The sequence below is a fragment of the Leptosomus discolor genome, chromosome 13 (assembly GCF_034619465.1).
Source record: "Leptosomus discolor isolate bLepDis1 chromosome 13, bLepDis1.hap2, whole genome shotgun sequence".
In the NCBI taxonomy this organism is placed as follows: domain Eukaryota; kingdom Metazoa; phylum Chordata; class Aves; order Leptosomiformes; family Leptosomidae; genus Leptosomus; species Leptosomus discolor.
In genome coordinates this window covers 17,799,422-17,821,615 of record NC_141403.1, presented here as the reverse complement: position 1 = coordinate 17,821,615, position 22,194 = coordinate 17,799,422, and the positions used below count along the sequence as shown (strand labels likewise).

General features: G+C 41.8%; 1 protein-coding gene across 1 annotated transcript in view; it reads right to left on the bottom strand.

Annotated features, from left to right (window-relative positions):
* DLGAP1 (DLG associated protein 1) overlaps nucleotides 1-22,194 on the bottom strand; it is a 138,665-nt gene that overhangs the window by 94,141 nt on the left and 22,330 nt on the right. Inside the window, 1 exon segment of the mRNA XM_086472754.1 lies at nucleotides 1,757-1,934. Within this exon segment, the coding sequence (XP_086328880.1) occupies nucleotides 1,757-1,934 (178 nt within the window).

Here is a 22,194-nt window from a genome sequence, read left to right as displayed (position 1 = left end):
ACCTGGAAACCACCTACCTCGGCTTAAATAGTAATGGATGCTCGTGCTTCTAAACTGAGAATAGAGCCCTGAGCTTGGCATTAAAGCACAGTAATTATCACTGTAGGAAACACGCACATGGAAATCATCTCTTGAGGATTTTGTTAGTTTTCAAGCATGCAAAAGGCCAAGATTACAAGAGGAGATAAGATTCTGTTAGGGTGGTGGAAAAAAAAAAAACATTAGAAATTCTTTTCCAGGATGAATTTTACTATGGAAAACATTATGCTGAGTATTTATAGACACAAATGAAAAGGGAAATCTCAAAGAGTAGAACATATTTTTCCAAAGGGAAACTGCTTAAAAGAGCATGGAAGAGTAGTGGATAGTACATCATAAAGAAAAAGCCTACAATGGTGGAGAACAGCCATATCCCCAAATAAATATCTCTGAATTAACGCTTTTTTTAAAAAAACCCAACTTCTTCATATTGGCAAATACCACTCACTCTTTGGCAGACAGCTTTGTGTAAGTGTTAGGCGTTCAGCTAAATATGTAACCTAACCAATGGTTCATATAATTGCCCCTGAGACCTTAATTTCAGTGCTGTTTCCTCCTAGATACATCCTGAGCCTCTTTCTAGAGCATCAGCCCATACCCTATGCAAAGTGCCTCACTATAAAATACATAGGATTGTATAAAATACATAGGATATGTTGCAATGCCAAAATATAGAATACCACAGAAATTCAAACTACGGCTCCATTCTGAATGGCACATGTATTTGTTATGGCCACAGCTGAAGCCCTGGCATCAATGATGTCACGTGCTTTTTCTGACATTGCAACGACTTGACATGCCAATAATAGGGGGCCAGTATCTGGCACCACAAGTCCTGCCCTGCTGCACTTCTGGACTAGTGTAAGAAAATTCTTTTATCCAAGTGATTTATCCAAACGATCCACATAAGAAAACAAGCCAAAAACCACACCAAGGAGCTACAGGATTTAGCAGATGAACTACTGGCCCACTGCCCTGTGGAGTGCTGGCACTTTTACATTTCTTTCAGATCTGTCCCTGACCAATTCAACTGTACAAACACGTTGTATGCAAGGACAGGCTATTTATGATGCTAAAACTCATAAGCCAATGTGTCACAACGGCCTTTATTTTTTTTTTTTCTACTTTAGAATGAGCATGAAGAGATTTCACAGAATTTCAGGGCAATAATACCTTGGCACTTCATATATGTACTGCAACATTGGTATTACATAGGTGAAAAGTTCAGAGGTGTATGGGGTTAAGAATGTACACAATAGCATAAAAAAAGCTTTAAAAATTCTAATAAAAATGCAAAATACTATGAACTTAATTTTCCTTTAGTGTCTCACTCAGCAAATGAACATGGTTTTTTTTTGGAGGCATTCAAAGAAATCTGATTGCAGGTACTAAGCACAAGATCCTTAAGAGAACCTTGTTTATAGACACTGTTGATGAGCACCTGGTTTTGGAAAAGAAAAATAAAAAATCAGATGAATTGCATGTTGTGCCACTCATCCATTTGCAAAGGGCAGGTTATGGCACTATCAAATGTTACCCTCTCAAAAACAAGACGGTGTGAAAACATTTCTGTTTTCTTAAAAAAGTTTTGCAAACGTGTGGCATACAACAGCCTGATCCCACTTAGAGCAAAATCGAGTCTGTTTTGTGGCAAGGGCTCGGCCGGTGTCCAGCACGGCAGCTGCTCTCTGGGCCACCGCGGGTGCGTGTCACCCACCTGACTGATGGTGCTCATGGCTCTCATGTAGCTCTCGTTGCGCGAGCGGAACTTGGGGGACGTCAGCAGCCCTGCAGGGTCCAGGCTGTCCAGGCTCCTGTTGATGGAGACTTCGCTCACTGCCCTCAGGTAACTGTGGCTCCGGATCTGAAGCTTTGGCGAGTGTTCACTGGATATCCTAGAAGGTTTGGGAAAAAAAGAAAAAACAGGTATTTCATCAAATCTAAAAGGTCTCAGCAGGAGTGGGGTACAGAACGGAGACTGGCTGCATGATCCTAAACACATCAGCTGAACATCCACTTCTTGAAATGCAGTTGGTAGGACGGGTAGGGGTTCTACTCCTCTCAAGGGTTGTTCCTCTGCAAGTCTGCTGTGACTCTGACACCCATGTATGTACCCGTGTAATGGGGCTGCTTGTCATGGAGCTTTCAAGGGTGTACGGGCAAACAGGGTAGGCAGATGAACTTGGGGCACCTTGTAAGGTTTGATGTGCTTTAGATTTTATTTTAAGATGAAAGTTGAGAAAACGTAGGCTAGGGAAATAGTTTTATGTGCCTTGATGTCAAATTAGATGTTTAAAAGACACAGTTGTATTTCTGAAGTAATAGCATTCCCCAACTTTCCAATACCAATGACAGATGAGATGCACAAGTAATCAGAAACAAATGAAACCCCATAGGCAATGTGCACAAACTGTAGTACTCCTGCCACATGTGGTTAGAGCCAGCTAGCAAAGGTTATAACACGCAGCTACAATCCTCCACCTGTGAAACGTTTTATCCTCTGAAAATGCTGGCTAAGTGCTGTCTTCACAATCTGAGGCATCCTATAATGATGTGAATCACAAAAATGATCCATGCCTTTTATATGATACAAGCTGTTTTGTGGATACTTCTTTTGAAACAGTTAATCAATGGATAATCTTTGATATTTTTATTGGAATATCTTTAATATTCTCCAAGTATTACAAAGTAAACAAATTAAAATACTAACAAAATTTTCAATTTTTAAATGTAAGTCTCACATGGATGTTTGCAGGTATATGAAAGAAAAATCTGTAACCTAATTACAGGCTTAATCTTGGTCCCCTAGTCTTTAGAAATACATACACAGCTGACCTGAAGGAAGAGAATCCATTTTATGACTAATTCCTCAAGCATTTGCAGAGATTTTGTATTCAAGTAGCTAACGATGGTAATTAGTGTGAGCAATTTCCCAGTGGCATGCACAATTCTGGTAATTGTAAACGTATTTTAGGAGGACAATTCCATTGTGTAACCGCACACCTAAGGAGTTCAGAAACTGGGTCTGTTTCTGAATGGTACAACACCATAATAAAATCTAGGTCATCTCTACAACGCTGTATTCTCTGGCTGCTAATTACCTGCCTAATAAAAATACGTAAACTTGTACTAATTACTCAATAATCCTGTCACAAGATGAACATAAAGCCTTTGCTTGCCATTTTCACTGTGCGTATGGTGCGATACTCACAGCAGCCATTTTCATACGCTTTGACTCCTTACGCCATTTGATTCTACACGACAAAAGTAGGAAGCTTTTTAGACATGGTAATTAGTGATTGTCTAAAAAAAAAGGAAGATAAAATGATGAAAAAGTGAACGCTGCTAGCAGTTAGCTACAACATTTTGATAACGAACTCTAACCATGGAACTCCTTGAAAAAAAATTGTGTCATTTGATAAAAGAAATAAAAAATTAAAAAAAAGATAAAATAGGATGAATAAATAAATAGACAATCTTTCAGATACATGCGAGCTACTCCAGCACCCTGCAGATCTGTAAACTGATGAGCATTGCCTGAAATGCATTTCTTAAGTCAAAATATATTTTATGAATATGTTGTGAACAGTTTGCTGCCAATATGTGACATGCAAAATTCAAACATGCTTGATTAGCTGCCAGTTAGTCAAATACGTCACCTGGGGCTCTTGCTGTTCACTGATTAGCTGAGCTCACAAGAAGACTGCAAATTCAGCGCACAGATATTGCCAGACAGGAATTCACAAGTGCTGAGGCAGGTGCCCTTTAAAGATTGGAACCAATATGACAAGATGCAGGTACCCATAGCAGCAAGATTTTGCTGTGGCAGCCAGAGTACAGATCAGATCAAATGCTCCAAGTGACATGGAAAGCCACCACAAAAGGTATAGAAATTCATTTTTCTGTATGCATTAGTGTTGCATAACAATGTTTTCCCAGCTCTGCTTGAAACAAGGGCATCCATCCATGAGAGTAAATGTTTCCCTGTTGTTTCAGATGCGGATGGTCAGCACAGCTGCCTTTTGTTCCTGACTATACGACTGGCCAGTTTGGCACGTATCTAGAACTGTATTTTAGAGGTGGCCACTTATCTTAGCCTGTGCATATATCCTGTCTGCTGTATAAAACAGGCTAGGATATTGGCAGCTGTTGGAGGAGGTGGCTCCTTGCTTACTGATTTCTACAATCACTGTTTCACTAGATGTAGTGATGGGAAAAAAAAAAAAAAAGAAAAAAGAAAAAAAAAGGATTTAAAGCATAGACAAAGAAACATCTGAAGGTTTGCATTTACAATGGTTACTACTGCTTTTATAGCTGTGTAATAAATCGTCACTATATTCTACGGTACACTTTAATGATCGAGAGAAATGGCACTGGAAATTTTGAAAACACTCTATTTAGGAATAAATCTGGCTATGAATGACAGGGGAAGATCTGAATGTTTAATTTATTTTCTCAGAGTTACTATTATCAGTAACCTGTAAACGAAAATATTCTTTTCTTCCTTAAGGGTTCAACGCCATCTTCTGTTTATCCTGCATTACCTGAACTTCTGTTTGTACCACCACAGTTTCCACAACTAAGTATGACAGACAAGGGACTGAGACTTTGGGACAGCTCTTTGGCCAATACAAAATGGCCTGTTAGCTCCACTCACTGCGTCAGACAGATTAATTGGCAGAAGGAGGATGTGAACTATCAAAGATCTTGAATGAGCTCCTCAAGCATGCCACACCACTTCTGTGCTTCACTGCCTGCCGGTGTGACATGGGACAAGCGCTGAAGGGTAGTCCCGAACTTGGTGCCGGAGCCCTTTCAGAGGGGCTAACACACAGCTCATCCTCACTGCTATGGTAAAAGGGAGATTTTGCTTGTGAGGTTTCTAGCGCCTTGTGGATACACGATGTGGTGATGTTGGTTGAAGCAGCATCCAGGGAGCTTGCAGCGGGCATGGGGAGCCAGGTGTGCTTTGGGGTTGGGTTGTCCCCTGACGCAGCATGCTGCGTTCACAGGTGGCAGGTCCCCAAACTGGCAGCACTATCCTTTTTCCCCATCCTGCTGCCCTTGCCCCAGGCCTCACCCCAGAGAATGGGAACACAGCCACAACAGCAACACGCCGATAGGGCATGGGGTGGGAGGAGTAGCACTGCTAGACGTGCTTCCCAAGAACCACAACAAGAGACACCAGGAGAGCACAAGGGCTTTGGGTTTCTGTCGCTCTGCTGGCTGCTGTTGTGGGTATCTCAAGGGGATCAACCAGAAAAGGAGCCAGCCCTGAGCTGAGGTGAGTGGAAATGGAGTCTGCTGAGTCCCGGTGGAGAAATAAAGGCTCCCCTGGGTAAAGGCAGGTGCCTTCGAGCCACATTGTGCCTCAGGGCAGACGGAAGTACCCTGTCTGTGAGGGAAAAACGATGCCGAAAGCCCGTGAGGGGCTCTGAGAGGCAGAACAGTGTTCATTTAAGTAGAAAACATGTTTTAGCAAAGCATCTAAAATAGCTAGGTGTGTAAAGGAAATCTCTAAGCTACCTTTGCATACCGCCCTTCGATTTCTGCTCTGTACATTTCAGACACACTGAGGCCAATTCTCCTGTTTTCATTCAAACACAGAAACGAGGATACTTAAAATGCGCACATCTAATCACCCCTACCACTGTTCCAGCATGCATGCTAAGAAATATTTTAAACCCACTGTTACAGATTAGTTTGTATTTACACGGTCTCAATTCAGATGGAAATACATTTTGGTCCTTAATTTGTTTAATTGCCTGTTTGCAGAGTCAGGAGTTGGTCAGCATAGGCAAGCCTGAGAGGAGCTGGACTTGGCTGCTGTGCTCTGGTTCGTACAGGGAAGTCTGAGACAGAGGCAGGAAACAGTCTTAGCCTAGTGCCTGTCTCAGATGATGGCCCAGGATGAATGAAGGGGGAAGGAAAGCTATACGCTATCTGTATATACTGCCTTGTCATTTCTGACTTGTATATGCTGGACATAATTTAGTTCATTCAAATATATATTAAATGGTTTAAAATGCAGCGTTAGCAGATTAAAAGTGAAATAGCTTTGAATATATTCCTGGAAGAGTTCCTTTGCCTTCAAAATGTCTTTCAAACGCCAAAGAGAAGCTAGACAACAGGGATTTACAAGAACAGGCATGTTTAGTTTCAAATATTTCCTTTTAATTTAGAAAAGCACAATGCACTCTGTCATATATGTGCTCTTTATGAAAAACACTTTCACTTATTACATTTCATTTCTGAATGAAAAAAGGGAAATACAAGACTGATGATAGCTGCTTTTTTTTTCCCTTTTAGGCTAGACACAATACAAAAAGGTGTTACAATGAAAAGTATCCTAAGACTGTATTGTCTTCTGCAAGTTCAGCATTCAGATTCATAGCGCAAAGTGCAGTGCTGTGCCAGATGGGTACTGTGCTCTGCCAACACAAAATGACAAAGCAGAACAAAGTGAAAGTCCAGAAACATGTCCCGAATACTTCTGTAAGCCAGCAGAGGAGTATGCTAAAATTTGCCTTCAAACAAACAGAAAGCCCCCAAAACCTCACCACACGCAACCCAAAACCAAGAAAAAATAAACCTCAAAACCACCACTATGCTAAATATCCCAGCTCTCATTTTTGTAGCCTACATCGGACAGCTTAGTTCCCTGGGGCTTAATTATCCTCGGCTGAATGCCCCACCTCCGGCGTGGCTGGTGGGCACATCCAACGTACATTTCTGTGCTTAATTTTATTTACATTTTACTGTTGCTAGAAGGTAAAATAATCCAGCGCAGTCTGACACAAGGCAAACACTGAAGGACATCAGGGAGGAACATGTACAGAACAAAGTCATCCAAGTGCATCTGTCTGATCCCGGTCATGCTACGGGTCACCAGGCTGAGGTCATTTGATCATGTTGGCATCTATGTTCTACTGCTTTTTCAGGGCAGTGAACACAAAGCTGTCATGCTACCGATGGTGATAAGGGCAGAACATAAACAGTTTTCAGCATTTTCCCCCCTCACCAAGGATTTTTCCAGGTTTTGAAGATCTCCTTTTCTGTTTTTGTTTACAATCAAGTGAACCTCCTCACGGGGATTTCCTATCTGGAAGCTAATAAAAATAATATAACCTCTCTTCAAGTCCTCAGTGTGTTGCTAAAGAGTCAAGTGTGAGAAAGAAAAATCTAAAACTTGGGAGACAACCAGAAAAAGCTCATCTGCTAAAGAGCTGTTAATGTTATCAGCACAAAATTGGCATTTGCTTCCTTTTGCATTACAAAAGATTCCACTACCAGACCACAAACTGTCCTTGTTGCATGGACCAGCCAACACATACCACAAAACGGCAAGGGACGTGCCTGTGTCACAGGTAAGGGTTTGTCACACGGCTAGAAGAAGCAGAAATTGCAGTATGGTGTATTTGTCTCTCTGCCTGATTTTTCAGATTCCGGTAGGGCTGCAGAGGAAAGCACTTAAAAAATAAATCAAGAGGTCCACACAGTTTGGTGTCACGCAGCTCTCTGACGTGTCTGTCTCCAGCTGTTGTGGGTTTTTTGAGTAAGCACATGGTGTCCTGCCAGAGAGCTCCTGTTTGTTTGATAGAGGGCAGCAGGAACTGGATCAAGGTCTTTTAGTAACAAATGCTTCTAAAAAGCCCAGTCACTTTCAAAACCCTCCATGTCTGGCTACTGTCAGCTTCAGAATCAGCCATGAAACCACTTCTTTGTGATTTTATTACAAACCTGCTTTCCTCGCAAAGGACACAGAAGCTTTTCTTCTTTTTTTTTTTTTTCTTTCATTTTGGGATATTGAGGTGTTGCTGTTGTATGACCCTGTTTCAAGAGCAATCTTTAGTTGTTAAAACGTTACCTAACAAAGCTGACTACTGCAAAAAAATTCACATATACATTAAAACAAAAGCTTCCCCTTTATCTCAAAGATCCTCTCAGGTGCTGTGTACAAGAAAAAAAAACCAGGCTAATGCCATTGACATGCCATATCTTCTCCCTGCTTTCTAGACATGGTGAAAGAATAGAGCACAGCATGGAAGTGGCACATAATGCCATATGCAATTGAGTTGGTAAGAGAAACAGATGGAAGATGATGCAGACAGACATTATACAATTCACTTTAACCAGAAATCTGGTCTACATGCTGGTGCTGATTCTCATGTGGGGGTGTGTGTGGGGGGAATAGTTGTTAGCACTCTTCTGTTCCACCGTGGAGAGTGAAAAGAGATGTTGAAACATAGAAATAGCTCAACCCAGAGGAACCAGCTCAACCTAGTGATGCCAGGGTAAGCTGTTTCTGTATAAAGCCACACATTTTTTGTTTACACTAGAAGAGAAATCTCTCTTCTGTTGTCACATCTAGCAGAGTAAGATATAACATTGTTGAGAGAGCCCAGATTGAGAAGAAAAGCTTTCCTCTCAGAAGACCCTCTGAGGAAAGCTGGGGGCCTTACTGTCCCCACCTAATGCCAATCTTACTGAGTATATGCTCAAATGGGTTTTTGGAGGTCCTTGCTTGAGGAAAAGATGTCTGAACCAAGACCAAATATGCGACCCAAGGCTTTTGCCTTTTTCGGCATGAGTCTCCTTTGGGCTGGCACTAATAATCCCAGGAACAAGTGCTGCTCACCAGCAGAGAGATATATTTATCTGAGCTGGAAAAGCTCTTGCCTCGTACCAGGTATAGCACCAAGAACGAACACTGCCTGAGGGCCTGAGCAGGTCAGCCATGCCTGCAGCCCTGCCTGGAGCCCTTTGGCCCCTGCTGGGGTGAGGATGAAGCCTTTGCTGCTCCCCCTATAAAAGACCTCCTCCACCACTTTGATGAACTCTCTCTTTGCCAGCACAAAAGTCAAACCCTCCTTCCTGCAGAAGACACTCCTGCAGCTCTGTCTGGCAAGGCCAGGCTCATCCACCTGATCCCACATCACTTTATGTTCTTGGTTACTTCAGTGCCACCTCTCCCCACTAGTGAGACTCAAAAGTCATCCACAGCCTGCTCAGATGAAACTCTTATTTTAGCAATTCAAGCATTTCGGTCTGCCAGCCAGCCACCTGCAAGTACGTGTTTAAGGTCAAGCCCTCTGAGGAGGAGAGAAGGAGAAGCCTCCAGGTCTGCTTAGGCACGGGTTTTGGCATTGGACACGGACTGCTTCACCGCCACTTCTGTAATTGCTGCTATTATCACAAGTGAGTCAAATCAGACCGTCATTTTCCTCCTCTCGGCTGTCTGGTAACACACTCAAAAACATCCTCTCGCACACCTGCGGATCTGCACTTCCTGACGCACCCGTGGCGAGAAGTTTGAGTCTCTTAGTCTATATTAATATTAAGCTTACTCCTACTCAGAATACTGACAGACAGCTTTTTTTTTTTTTTTTTTTTTTTTAATCTCAGGGTATCTGGGATCAAGATATTTCCTGTTGCACTCCTTATGCTATTCTACAAAAAATCAGAGTCTCTGCAAGCTTGGACCTCACCTGCTTAATTTAATTTTCAGGTCTCCCCATTCATACATTAAAAGCTTGATTAATTCTGTCAGTGGGAAAAACCAAGAATTACAGCTCTCTGCCAAACGGCAGGAGGAAAGCAGTTACTTTTCAGGAATGTCACCTGGCCTTGCGCTGAGCTGGCTGCACAACCAGCTCTCCCTGCTTAGTACCGCGATTTATGCAGGAGCTCTGGCTTGCTCCTGGGAGTGGGAGGATAGCTCTCCAGCTCAGCTAAAAGGCATCTTCTGGGCAGACTTCCCGTAACTGAAAGTCCTCCTGTGCTACTCCAAGTTACAATATTGGGCAGTATTTATCTACAAATAATGTTTTCTAGGTAAATACTAAAAAAGTATTTGCTGTTGAATGTCACAGCAATGTTGATTTAAGAGCAATCTTTTCCTGACAAATTGCAATGCATTTTCTTTGTTCAGTGTCCTCAACTCCACACAGACCTGAAGCCAGGTGATGGTCACCCACACACCACATGGCCACGACCGTGCAAGCCCTGCCACGTGCCTGCTTCTGAGCCACCTAGTTCAGAAAGTCATTTCCAAACATCCAGGCTGGATCTTTATAAACATCTCCCAGTGACATTAGGAATGCGTCTTAGTTTTGCAAGTCAACACCGTTACTCCAAAACCTTCACATAAATAAGCAGCCACCTGCATTTTCCAAAAATGCATTTTACATATGCAGCATTTTTTCACTTCCTATTCAGTCTTCTGCCATTTCAAAAGTTTCAGTTCCCTGCCTAAAAAAAAAAAAAAGAAAAAAAAGAAAAAAGCAGATTCAACACCATCTGTACACAAACCAAACTACCAGAGAACTCTGAAAAGCAAGTATGTTTTAAAGCAATGAGGAGGGTAGGCTAGTAACTCTGCCACGGAGAAGGGAAAAATCCCAAATCCAACTAAGCTTAAGGGGCTGAGCTCACCTTCTTACATCTCTGAGTAACAGCACTACCTCCAAATGAACATTTGAGAAAGCAAGATTCAATACAAGGCAACTGCTACCTGACAAATACTTCGAGTAACTCACCTGCTGTGGGCATGTGTTATTTCTTGATAACACCTGCAACTTGTTGACCTGGACTGCAATATGTGCTGGTGGTGACTATGGATTTTCCCTCCTCTTCCCTCTTGATGGGTTCATTTTGAAAGACTGTATGTGCACTCTTCCTAAGTGGCTATTTCAGTATTCCCTATTTTAGCTGGTTTGTATTTGAAGAACACTAAGCAGCTTAAAATGCCTGAAGACTGCTTTTTCTTCTTTTCTAAGCAAGTACTTCTAACTTTGTTTCTCTGCAGACACCTGGGAGGTGGTGACTTGAAACGGGATCCAGCTACTCCTGATGGCACAGGGGTTGAGAGGGGGTGATAAGACAGAGCAGTTACCTCCTGGATAAATCTACAGCCAGTTTCTCGAGCTGTGTCTGGATAAGTATAGCTTGGAGCTCAGACACAACTTGCAGCTGTCTCTTCCTGATAAAAAAAAGTCAAAGATTTTTGGGGAAACTGTTCAACTGGGAGTTATCAGTAAGATAAAACCCCTGCAACTCCTCCCGTCATACCAATGAAGCTGGAAATAGTAACTTTTCTTCTATATATTTTTTTAAAGTAATGCCTAGAATATAAGCAAACTAAAAAATAATGGTGTGCAGTAGGGCTTCTGGCAAATTCTCTACTGATTCTCTGGGCAGCAGTCTGCTGCTCTGGGAGATCTTCCCTTTTATCGCTGATGTTGCACAGCAAAAGTGATACCCCAGGAGCAGGGAGACTTTCCCTCCATGTAACTTTACCAGAGCTATTCCTCAGAAAAAAAGGAGCTGCCACCACTTTCCCTGCAGGTGCACTTACATCAAAAGAAATCCCTCAAAACAAACCCAGTTAATTCCAAAAACCCAGTTATGCATGCGTATTTTATAACTCTCTCTTTCCATTCCAAAGTCTTTCCAGTTTTGTTTTGCAGTTATTACAAAAAGACCTGTCTGCTGTACCAAGATACAACATAAAGCAATAACCCGTTATTTCAGGTATATCTATCTATCTATGTATTGTGGTTTGGGCAACTTGGCTTGCCAATGCTTTTACAGAGAGGGCCAAAGCACTGAATACCTCAAGGTGGAAGTCTGCAGTTGATTTCTGTTAGGAAAACTTTTCTGATAAGTAGAAAGTTGCTCAAAAGACGTAAAATTAAGCTCAACACAGAATCTTCAATTTTTTCCATTTTTTTAAAAACAGATGCTGCCTGTGTTATAGGCCATCATCGGGCCAAACTTGTACAGAATGAATCCTGACAAAGCAGAACTAATTATATTTTGCAGTATGAGAGAACAAAGGAAAAAAATCTCTTAATAGGCCTGCATGAAGCTGCAAAATCCAGCTGGGGACTGAAAGGGATCTTTTTTTTTTGCAATTATTTAATATAGGTATCTTTTAATCCCAGGAAACAGAAATACCCTGACACATTTATTTGGGTCTTCAAGTAAAGGAATGGACACCAGTTACCATGCCATTCATCATGCTGTTAGGGTCAAGTGCAATGATTCAAATGGAGACAATGAGAATGTAAAAAAACATTTCTGAAGAGTGGATGTTTTTTCAGGGTTGAGGATTTTCAAAGGGGTTGTGCACCTCATTTTAAAGGAAGAAAGCCTTAACTCATGAGAAAGTCAGCTAGCTTCTTGACCTGTATCACTGAGCATTCTTAAGTATTTCCAAATACTGATTTGTAGTAATTATCATGCTTAGAATTAAAATATCTGGTTTACTGAATTGGGACACTGATCTTTTCCAATGAAAAATTAAAGCAAAAAAAATCCAGCAACATCAGATGAAAAAATGCCCAAACGTCTGTGTTTGCATAGGGAAAGGAAGAAAGCTAGCTCCCTACAGAAAACTGATTACTAGTACGCTCTCTATCCCACAAGAAGCACAAAACAACCAACCACTTGTGAATGAGTTAAGAAAACCCCTTCTCCTTTTCAGAACACAATGGTAGGATATGTGGTGAAGTGGAAGATGAAAATACCTGGATATCTATGCTTTTGTCTAAAACACCATAACAGAAAAGAAAAAAAAAAAAGGAAAAATAAACTCTAAAATTTTCTGGATAAATAACTTCTATCTGGCATTTAAAACCACAGGCAATGGACTGTGACTCAGGGGTTTGGATTTCAGTGTTGACAGAAATTTGCTATGTGACCTGGAGGAGAAGTCATATAAACTCTCAGTCTCAGAAAACAGGTATGTTAATACTTCCCTACAGCACCTCTCAGGTGGCTTTGTGATGTTGAATTAACGTTAGCAAACACGACTGAGGCTCTTCGATAGAAGAGAATAGTGACACTGTATTTTTATTGTATTACTGGAGCCAACTGGAGGAGCGAATGAAATAATAAACCTCAGCTCCAGAGTCAGATACTGTATCTAAAGCAGAATAGCTGCTTAATAAAGAGTAAAGAATGTTTGGTGTGATGGTCAAAAGGTACTTCAGAAGAAATGCATTTCCATGAAAAGATCTCCAGCCTAATTAAACTTCAGTGAATTATGGAAAAGTTTAATGCCTAAAATGTCAATTTTAAGCAAAGCATAATGAAACCTATATTACTTTCTCAAGCCTCACAACTCTTATGAGTGGGGCTGCAATTTTGCCCTGAAGTTACATCATTTAATTGCATGGTATGAGTAAGTACCCTCTTCCTTAGATGACCTCTTCCTTAAATGGCTGGTGTACTTATAGCAGCTATTTTTACTGCTCAGATTTTTTGCCACCTTGATTAGGAAACCAGCAACGTTATGCTAATACATTAATCCATTTCTTATTGTCAGGAGCAACAGGGCAGAGACCTGTCTGATGATGTTTGAACACCAGCATGTCTTTGCGTGCACAGCAGGATGCACTGGGACGCCTCCGAAGGTCTGCTCAGCATCCTGGGACTCTGGCTTCTCCTGTGACGTGCCAGGCAAGGGCCAATTTGTCAACGCACCGAATTTTGTCCCTCCGACTAAGTAGATAGGGGTCGCTGTTAGGCAAAATTAAGTGGAGCATTCCAGCTGTGCAACACCTTTCCATTTTCCTAGACTACCCACGAAGGGATGGGTTTGGTCTCTCAAAGATAGGAACATGCTTGAGCTGCCCTCTGGTGTATGGGCATGCACTGACAGATGCAGGTAGATGGAGGAAGCACTAACATCCTGCTCACTGTCCAAACACAGGTCCCAGTATTGCACCACGACTAGACAAACTAAGCCTCAAATTCATCACTTTCTCAGTTTAGCACACATCAGAGATCAGCTGTGATAAATTACCTGGATTTGGTGTAATGTACCGTGTGGAACCACAGAAACGCAATAGAAGCGGGGTGACCTTCTTTATGAGGCTGCTACTGGGAATCACATAATGCAATGTACAGAAGGGACTGGGAAAGCTTGAGGTGGCCTTGAAAAACTGAAAGGCTGGCCACATAACATAGTCACGGATGTGGACACAGAGGTACCATGGATTACCAAGCAGGCAGGGAGCTGGAGGATGCTAGCCTAAAAAAAGTAAGTTAGCTTAGCTACTGGAATAATTACTCGGGATGTTAATAAAGAGCTCCGTTTATTCTCACTGGAGCCAGCCACCCACTAGAGGGAGGAATAATCTAGTGCTGCCAATGATTGCTATTTATTACGCTTCTGCAATGCATTAGGTTTTTCTTAAAGCTCATCTCATGAGGCTTGCAAAACCTTTCCAGTTAAAGGAAAAAAATCCTCGAGTTTTCACAGTTGGTGAAGAAAGCACACAACACAAAGTTCAAGAAAGAGAAAGCATGTAAAAAAGATGCTGCACATCTATTATATATTACAATATATTCTGATTTTTACAGCCCAGATGAATTGTGGAGCCGATTTCCAATTAATTAGAATTCATAGGGCAATTTGCTTTTGTAGCATTCAGCCTATCATTACAAAAAGGGTAGGATTTAAGGCTTTTTTATGTGCTTTTCACGAATGAAAATATTTTTCCTGGTGGGGGCAGGTCAGGACTGGGGTTGGAAAAGGAATTTTCCTTCTGTACAGAAACTAGCAAGTTTGTAAAAAACATTACTTCCATGTTCTTTAAGAATAAGCTATTTGAAAGTAGAAACCAAAGAAAAGCTCAACACAATAACACACTTTCAATTGCTATATTACCAATCTTGCTCCTTTCACTACAGATAACTATGCTAAATATCCCTTGATAGCAGGAAGGAAGCAATTTGGATATGTGAAGGCAGGTTTTTGCATGTACAGCTACCCACTACTCACTGATGAGAAGATACTCAGTAACAGGAAAATGATAAATAAAAAGTTGTTTTTATCTGAAGATAAGCAAGTAATTAATTAGATAGGTAACTGCTAGATGTTTAGCAGGTCAAATCTTGCAGTTTTGCTGAAGGTCTATCAATGGGAAAGTCTGAGTCATGTTTTTTTTTCCCTCAACTTGGACAAATTTTGCTTAAGCTTACAAGCTGAGTCCTGCCCTTACAAACAGAAAAAAACAAGCTTAAACTCAGAAGAAGAATATGGATCAATACTCTTCATAAAAAGACTGTGGAAAGCTCATGGATAATCTCTGTTATGAGTGCACTAAGAGCCTGGGCTGTAAGTAGAAAACTGCTCCTCCACTAGCTCTTGTGGGTTTTACTGGCCCTGACAGCACCATGCCCTTAGTGGGTGATTAGGCTGCCATCAGGACAGGACCATTGGTGCTGCTGTCTACCCTCTCCAAAGAAGAGAAATAAGGAGACAATAACAGAGACAAGTGTTTCTCACAGCCTTCCAAATGGCTTTTCATCAGAAAATTCACAGGTTTTCCAGGAATAGGCATGCACAGAGCACACAGTGGGAACCCCCTCCACTCTAACCAGACTGTGATTTTCAGCGTGTGTGGTGTGCTTGCTTCTCTGTGCAGCACATACCATGGCAGCTCAGGCTTTGAGATGTATTAAAATATCTTTTCCTAGCTCTGAAGGCCGTCCCTACAGGAAAAAAGAGGCATTTAAAGATTCCCTTCTGCTATAGTGTGAAGGGTAACAAATACAAAGAAAATTTATAGAGAAGTGAGTGGGAAGCCGTGCGTTAGTGTACGTAGGCAGGGCATAGAGGGAAGAGGAGAGGTAGGACTAGCTGAAGGGAAGTATGCCTCTCTATCATTTACCCTTTGTGAAAGTATCTGAACCACCTCTAGGACATATGTTAGCAATGGGTGTGGGCTGCACAGCGGTGAGAGAGGGGGAGATGCGTCAAATTACGAGAAGATCATACCTATGAATTTCAACAGACACAGCAACATGCAACGTGAGTTACTGTTACTCCTAGAGGCAGTGTGCTCCCCTTCGGGCTTTCACACACCACAGGAAGAGCAAATACATACAGCAGAGAGAAGGGAGCATCCCGGCAGCAGGATGCATGTGGGAAGCACAGTTGAGGAGGAACTACGAGAACAGACCCTTTGATCCTCGGCTGAGGTCTCGCCAGCCTCTGCAGCTCTTCCTCCGGCAGGGAAGTATGAGGACGGTTTAACTTCTTCCCCACGCTGTGCCTCGCTGCTCACGCAACGTGGTGGGGCTCTTCCCAGGCACCTTGGTGAGCACAAGGAAATGCTGCCGCAAGCCTTGCTTCCAGAGTCAAGACAGGAGCAAAGAGCAAGGGGTCAATGACTAATGAGGACTGTATTAGCATTTCTGCAGCCTCTTTAGAAGGCTCTGTAAGTGCTGCGCTACCTGTAACGAATCAACCCTCATGACATCCCTATGTGCAGGAGGTGAGTGTTACCATCGCTTTTTACCCAGGGCTGGAGGCACACCAGTATCCACAGCTGGGAAGAGGCCAGCAGTGGTGGGGCTCCCAGCGCTCCTTCCTCAGCCCCTGCTCTGGAGGCCACAGCCTACCCACCATGGAGGTGCCAGCACAGAGGTGTGGGGGCCAGGCTCTCCCACCACCCTGCTCCCCTCTGGCAATGAAAAAAAGGGCACAACATCTGAGAGTTTTGCAGTCTCAGTCCTTCATTCTAATTGCTCAACTGATCCTCCCCTTCCCTACAGGAACAACACAAGCCAGGCACTCATTCCAGGTGCACCTTTTTAGACCTGAGAAACTTCCAGCAGCCAAATCATACCTTAGAGTGCTCCTGAACTATAATTAACCTTAGTGTATCATTTTATGGAAGAGAAAGCTGTTAAATTTGCCTGAATTCAAAAGAACTTGGAAGAACAGTGGCAAGATAACATTTTTAAGAAGCAGTTTGATTAATTCACGGCAGAGGTTATCATCCCATTGTGTTGGGTAGGAGGCTGACATTTAAAACTTCATATGTACTACGAGAAAAAAAAACCTGAATAGCTCAAATTTTAAATGCTACACTTGAGACTCGTAAACAACCCACTGCAGAATCCAGTACTGAGGACCCTGATCCCAGTTGCACAATATTCCCAAGGACTTTCAGAGAAACAGCTGACAATCATTTTTCTGTGCCTTATTCCTACTGAGCCCCATGCCTTAGGGAAAGAACCCAGTGTTGATTTCCAGAATGGTGCACACCTCCCCATGGAGCAGGACAGCCTCCCAATGGGTATCTCAGGCCTGTACTGGGGGCAGTGGGTAGCCCTGGGAGCATGGCAGGGGGTTTACATTCATCTCAAATCTAACCTGGATCAGATCTAACCTTCCTATTCTGGCTGGATTCAGAGCTGCCCATGATTGAAACACTGAGAAAGTAATCATGAAATATAAGATAGTGCAATAAAAACTGTTAAGATTCAGCTTCAAAGCAAGCTTTTACCTGTTTTTGGCTATGTAAAACACTAATTTTACTTTTTCTCTCTAGAAATATAAATATTTTATTTATGAGAAGGTATTAGATTTTTTAAAAAAATATTGATAATTGAAAGTATTGTAAAAGAGGCTGCAAATAAGCACCAAGAAGTTCTAAAAATCAGTCTTTTAAGTACTTACACATCAAATATATTTCATCCTCCTCTTCAAAAATATTCCTTAAAAAAATATTCTTCCTCTATGTATTATTTATTGTTGCCTATTATCTACATCATTTAGAGGAGGTACATAAAATAAAACACATAATCTGAAAACGTATTTAAAAGATGAAGAATCTCTGCGACATCAACATCAAACTGCAGCCCTCTTTTTAAAAAGACAGCTGTTCAGGTGATTCATTGTTTGTATGAACTTCAAATGGATTATTTTATTATTCTTTGGACTGTTGCCCTTAAGGGAACTAGTATACATTAAATAACAAGCTACCATGATATGGACATACTGATTCCGAGAACAGAGGAAGGAAATACAGTCATAACATGCAATTTCGACAGAAAACGAGGGCTTGTCAATCTTCTGCCAGAGGCAAAACACTTGGGCAGATACCACAGTCATCACAGAGATATAATGAATCTGATTAACTGCTCTGGGGAAGGGACAAGTAGAGCTGATAGGCTAAAGCCTCCTTGGCCTTCACGTGTGTTTGCACAGGGATCAGCGTGCAAGGGCTGCCTGACCACTGGCCGATGGCAAGGGCACCTCGGCTGCCAGGCTGCGGTCGTGAGCCACCGCAGCAACTTCTGTCCAGAGCACGGAGCAAAGCCAGTTGCCCAGAAAATCACCCCAAAGGTGGCCTGAAGTGTGCCTGAGGGCAGCTAACCACCACGTGTATGGTGGCAGCAACGGAGCACTGAAATGAAGGAAGGCATAGCCATTTTCCAGTGCAAGCTGCATGCCTTCCCGGCGGGAAAAGGATGCAAAGAGAAGGATCCAGGAGAACTGGCAACAGATCAGCTCTAGTTTGGTCCAGAAACAGTGGGATAAAAGAACTGTGAAAAACTCACAAGGATGACATCAGTAACAGGACTAGTGAAAAAGGTTAAGAATTAAATTACTGCTGAGGAAAATCTTAACAGGAGAGTGTGTTAGGATCAGGGCTATAATAAAGGAAAGCAGAAGAGAATGCTACACACTCATAATTTTCAAAGGTGTGAAATTCATTAGAAAAAGAAACAAAATAACTAGTGAGTAGGTGGAAATATAGGAATAGTTGACAGGCGGTCATTCTGTCACTGTGTGAAGGGACAGTGTCTCTAGATGTTGTATTCTTCATGCAAATCTTCCCTCTTTCAATGGGGAAAGGATGCTTAGCTAAGTACTGAGGATTATTACTTAGGAATATTAAGGAATCACTTAAAAGAGAAAAAGAGAGAGAAAACAAAAGAGAAAGGGACAACAGAAACAGTGACATAGTGCTGACATTCATTCCAGCCACTGTCAGTCTAACATCTTATTTGAATGAGGCATCATGCCCTCTCTCTCAATTCAAATTTGTTCATCACAGGTAAACAGAAACTAATTTGTGCCCCAAATCAAATGATCTCTATGTGGGGGGCGGGAAAGTAATAGACAGTGTCACTGCTCTGCCAGAAATGACATCGTACCCAACAGCGAATGACTGAATAACTGCAGTGGCACAGCCTGACTCACCAGCATTCCAAACAAGTCTGAGCAACAAATCTCTGCCAAAGCCCTGTTGTCTCACAGCTCTCACAGCCACATGACTGAGATGAGTCCAACAGTTTTTGCACTGGTCTGAAATCCATGGCTAGACTGAACCCTACTGACTAGGCAGTGCCACTGTTCGAGACTTCTAACATCTTTGACTGTAACTTCACAAGGATGGTTGAATGACATGTTTGGCTACATCCAACTTGAATAATAAAAAAGATCTGTTCAAGAAACTGTCGTGTGTGTCCTGCCCCCCCCCCCCCCCCCCCATCAGCTTTTAAAAATAATAATATATATTACATAAATATAATATATATAAATATAATTTCTATCACTGTTACAAATATAAATATAATGAGACGAAGTCATGACTCAGTTGATGTCATCATCGACACAATTTCACCCAGACTGGTTGTAAGCTTTCTGCATTATGTATGTATCTTTGGGTTTGAGATTTATGTAAAGTTCAGAATCAAATTATTTCTCTAAATGTGATAAAATCAAAGTAGTAGTTTTGTTTTGAGAAACAAAAAGTAAAAGTAATAAATGAAGTAAGAATCTTGCATTATTTTGCATTCTAGTACATTTTCCAATTTTTGTTATGCAGATAGTAATAAATATTATTACAAGAGAGACTTTTAATAAACATCTGTATAATATTATGCCTATTTTGGTGTGATAAAGTAGTAACTACTAAACATTTTTAGGACTAGCCCATGGAGGACTACCTTCCAAAAGATGTTTTTCCAAGGTCTCCTTTCAAGTGTAGAGTAGTGAAGGCTTTGCACAGATTTGCAACAGCAATTGTCAGATACAAAACAGGAGAGATTTATATAGTAGTCCCGAAAGCTCCTGAGCTTGCCTTCAGCATGATACATCAGTGTCACAGTGCAGAGCTGCACAGACACAACCCAAGTATGGCTGCCACCCCGACATCACTTAAAGGGAAGGATTTGGGTGCTCTGGATGTGGCTGCTGGCATTCTGGGATGACAAAACCAGTTAGTGCTTTCTGGGGTCCCTGGGCTTGCTGCAGGCAAAGCTGCTGGGCAGCTGGGGTGCACACTGGGCAGGTAGCACAGCCCTTCTGGACAGGAATGGGAAATTGCTGTGCAAATCAGCGACAGATGCAACCCCAGAAATCTCTCACAGGAACTCCATAGCTGCTGCTTTCAACAAAAATATTTTTTTTCACACCAGCAAATAACAAGCTGTGACTGTATGACGGTTCTCTGTCTTTGTGGTGTATAATGAACAAGACTGCAGGCGCAGTGTAAGAAAGTCTTCAAGGATTTCCCCTAATTTCACCCCTCCCGAAAAGACTTCCAACTTCATTAGGAGGAGAGAAGATTTTAAAAAGCCAGGTCTCTTCAGATGATGCTTCAGTCACGTGTGTCACTGCGAGCAGAGTTGTTATTTGATGCTGCTCTACATCAGCACCTCAGCTACCAGGGGCCACACACTTTCTTTGCTGCCCCACGCCCCCAGCCTTCACCCCACACTGCACCCAAGTCAGCACAGAATTACTAAAGTAAGTTGAAAGTCACTCCATCTTAGCAGTAATAGAAGCACAAGAAAATACAACAAACAAATGACTGGGCATCAATATGACTTAGATATTAATAGTATCTTTTATTTGTAAGGCAGAACAATTATTCACTTTCATGTCTCTCTCTCACCCTAACATGATGCAAATTAACAGAAGATCCCACAGCATGCCTGCAGAAACCCTGTCTTTTAATTTCACATTAAAACTAAAGCACATGTTTCAGAGTCCATATTCCTGATGACAAGGTTGAGACAATGCTGGTTTTGGACCGACTCTTACAGCAGAATACACTATTTTAACTTTTTCCATTATTAATCTAAAAGGGCTCCACAATTTCACAGTGATAGAGTACTGCACTTCCAGCTGATCAGAGCAGAAAGTTATTATGAATAATTAACTTAATTATTGTTGCCTGTTTCCTTGTCTTGTTATGTTGGACATTAAGGACTCCAGACTGAATTTTGTGCAAACGCACATCTCTCTCTATGCCTGTGAATTTTCTGCATGGCAGATTTAATACATCAGCTGAGCTCCCCTTAGCAAACTAAACCAGATAGTACAAGATCACACACTGAGAGTCAAGCACGGTATGGCTGGCAGCAGTTGGAACATAATTTCAAAACGCTAGCAATGAAATAACATTTAAAATACAAGCAAGAATTGTGCAGCACTGCTGTGGGTGAGATATCTATATTTACTATTCAACAGCAGGCTTTCAGGAATAATGTGGTCATGGTGAAAACTTTATTTTCGTATTTAAATAATAAGAAAAGGAAGTAAGAACAGTGATAGTGGGTATATTCAATAGCCTGAGACAGACAGACAGAGAATCATAAAAGATAGGTCTGAAGGGGTCTTCATGAGGTCATTTAGTCCCTCTTCCTACCCTAAAGCAGGATCAGCAATACCTAAATTTGTCCTGACAGACATTTTCTACCCTTTTCTTGAAAATGTCCAGTGAAGTGATTTCCCTTGGCAATACACTTCTGTGCTTAACTATCATTACCATTAGGAAAATTTTCCTAACATATAGCTTGTGTACATCCTTGCAGTCTAAGGCAGTATTTCAGCTCCTGTCCCCACTGGACATTATTAACTCCCTTTCTGAGGCAGTCTTTTAAGTAGGTGGGCAGAAGTAGGGCTAAAAATAAGCAAGACCAGTTTTGCACACAGCCATGCAGGTCAGCTGTGTAAAAACTATACCCTGAAAGAGACGGCTGAAAACCACATCTCGGTTCAGTGATTGTGGTCGTACTTAATGCGAGCCCTACAAGTGCCCATGTGAAGCACAGCCACAGACCTCGCTTTTTAAAACAAGCAATGGGATATGGGATGGACTTGAATTCACCACAATCATTTGCTCTAAAATGGGTACCTGTAGTATAGGTCACAGACCACAACAAAATTCTGGCTTCTCATTTTAGAGAAACAAGAAATAACCTTATCTACACAAATGTGACAATACTGATGTAACAGGGCATAAGGGTATACAGAGGTAGGCGTGGATTGACACCAGGGTAAGTTTCATGATGGGATAAGCAATGTCTGCTAGCAGTGAGACTGTAATAGCTAGGGCT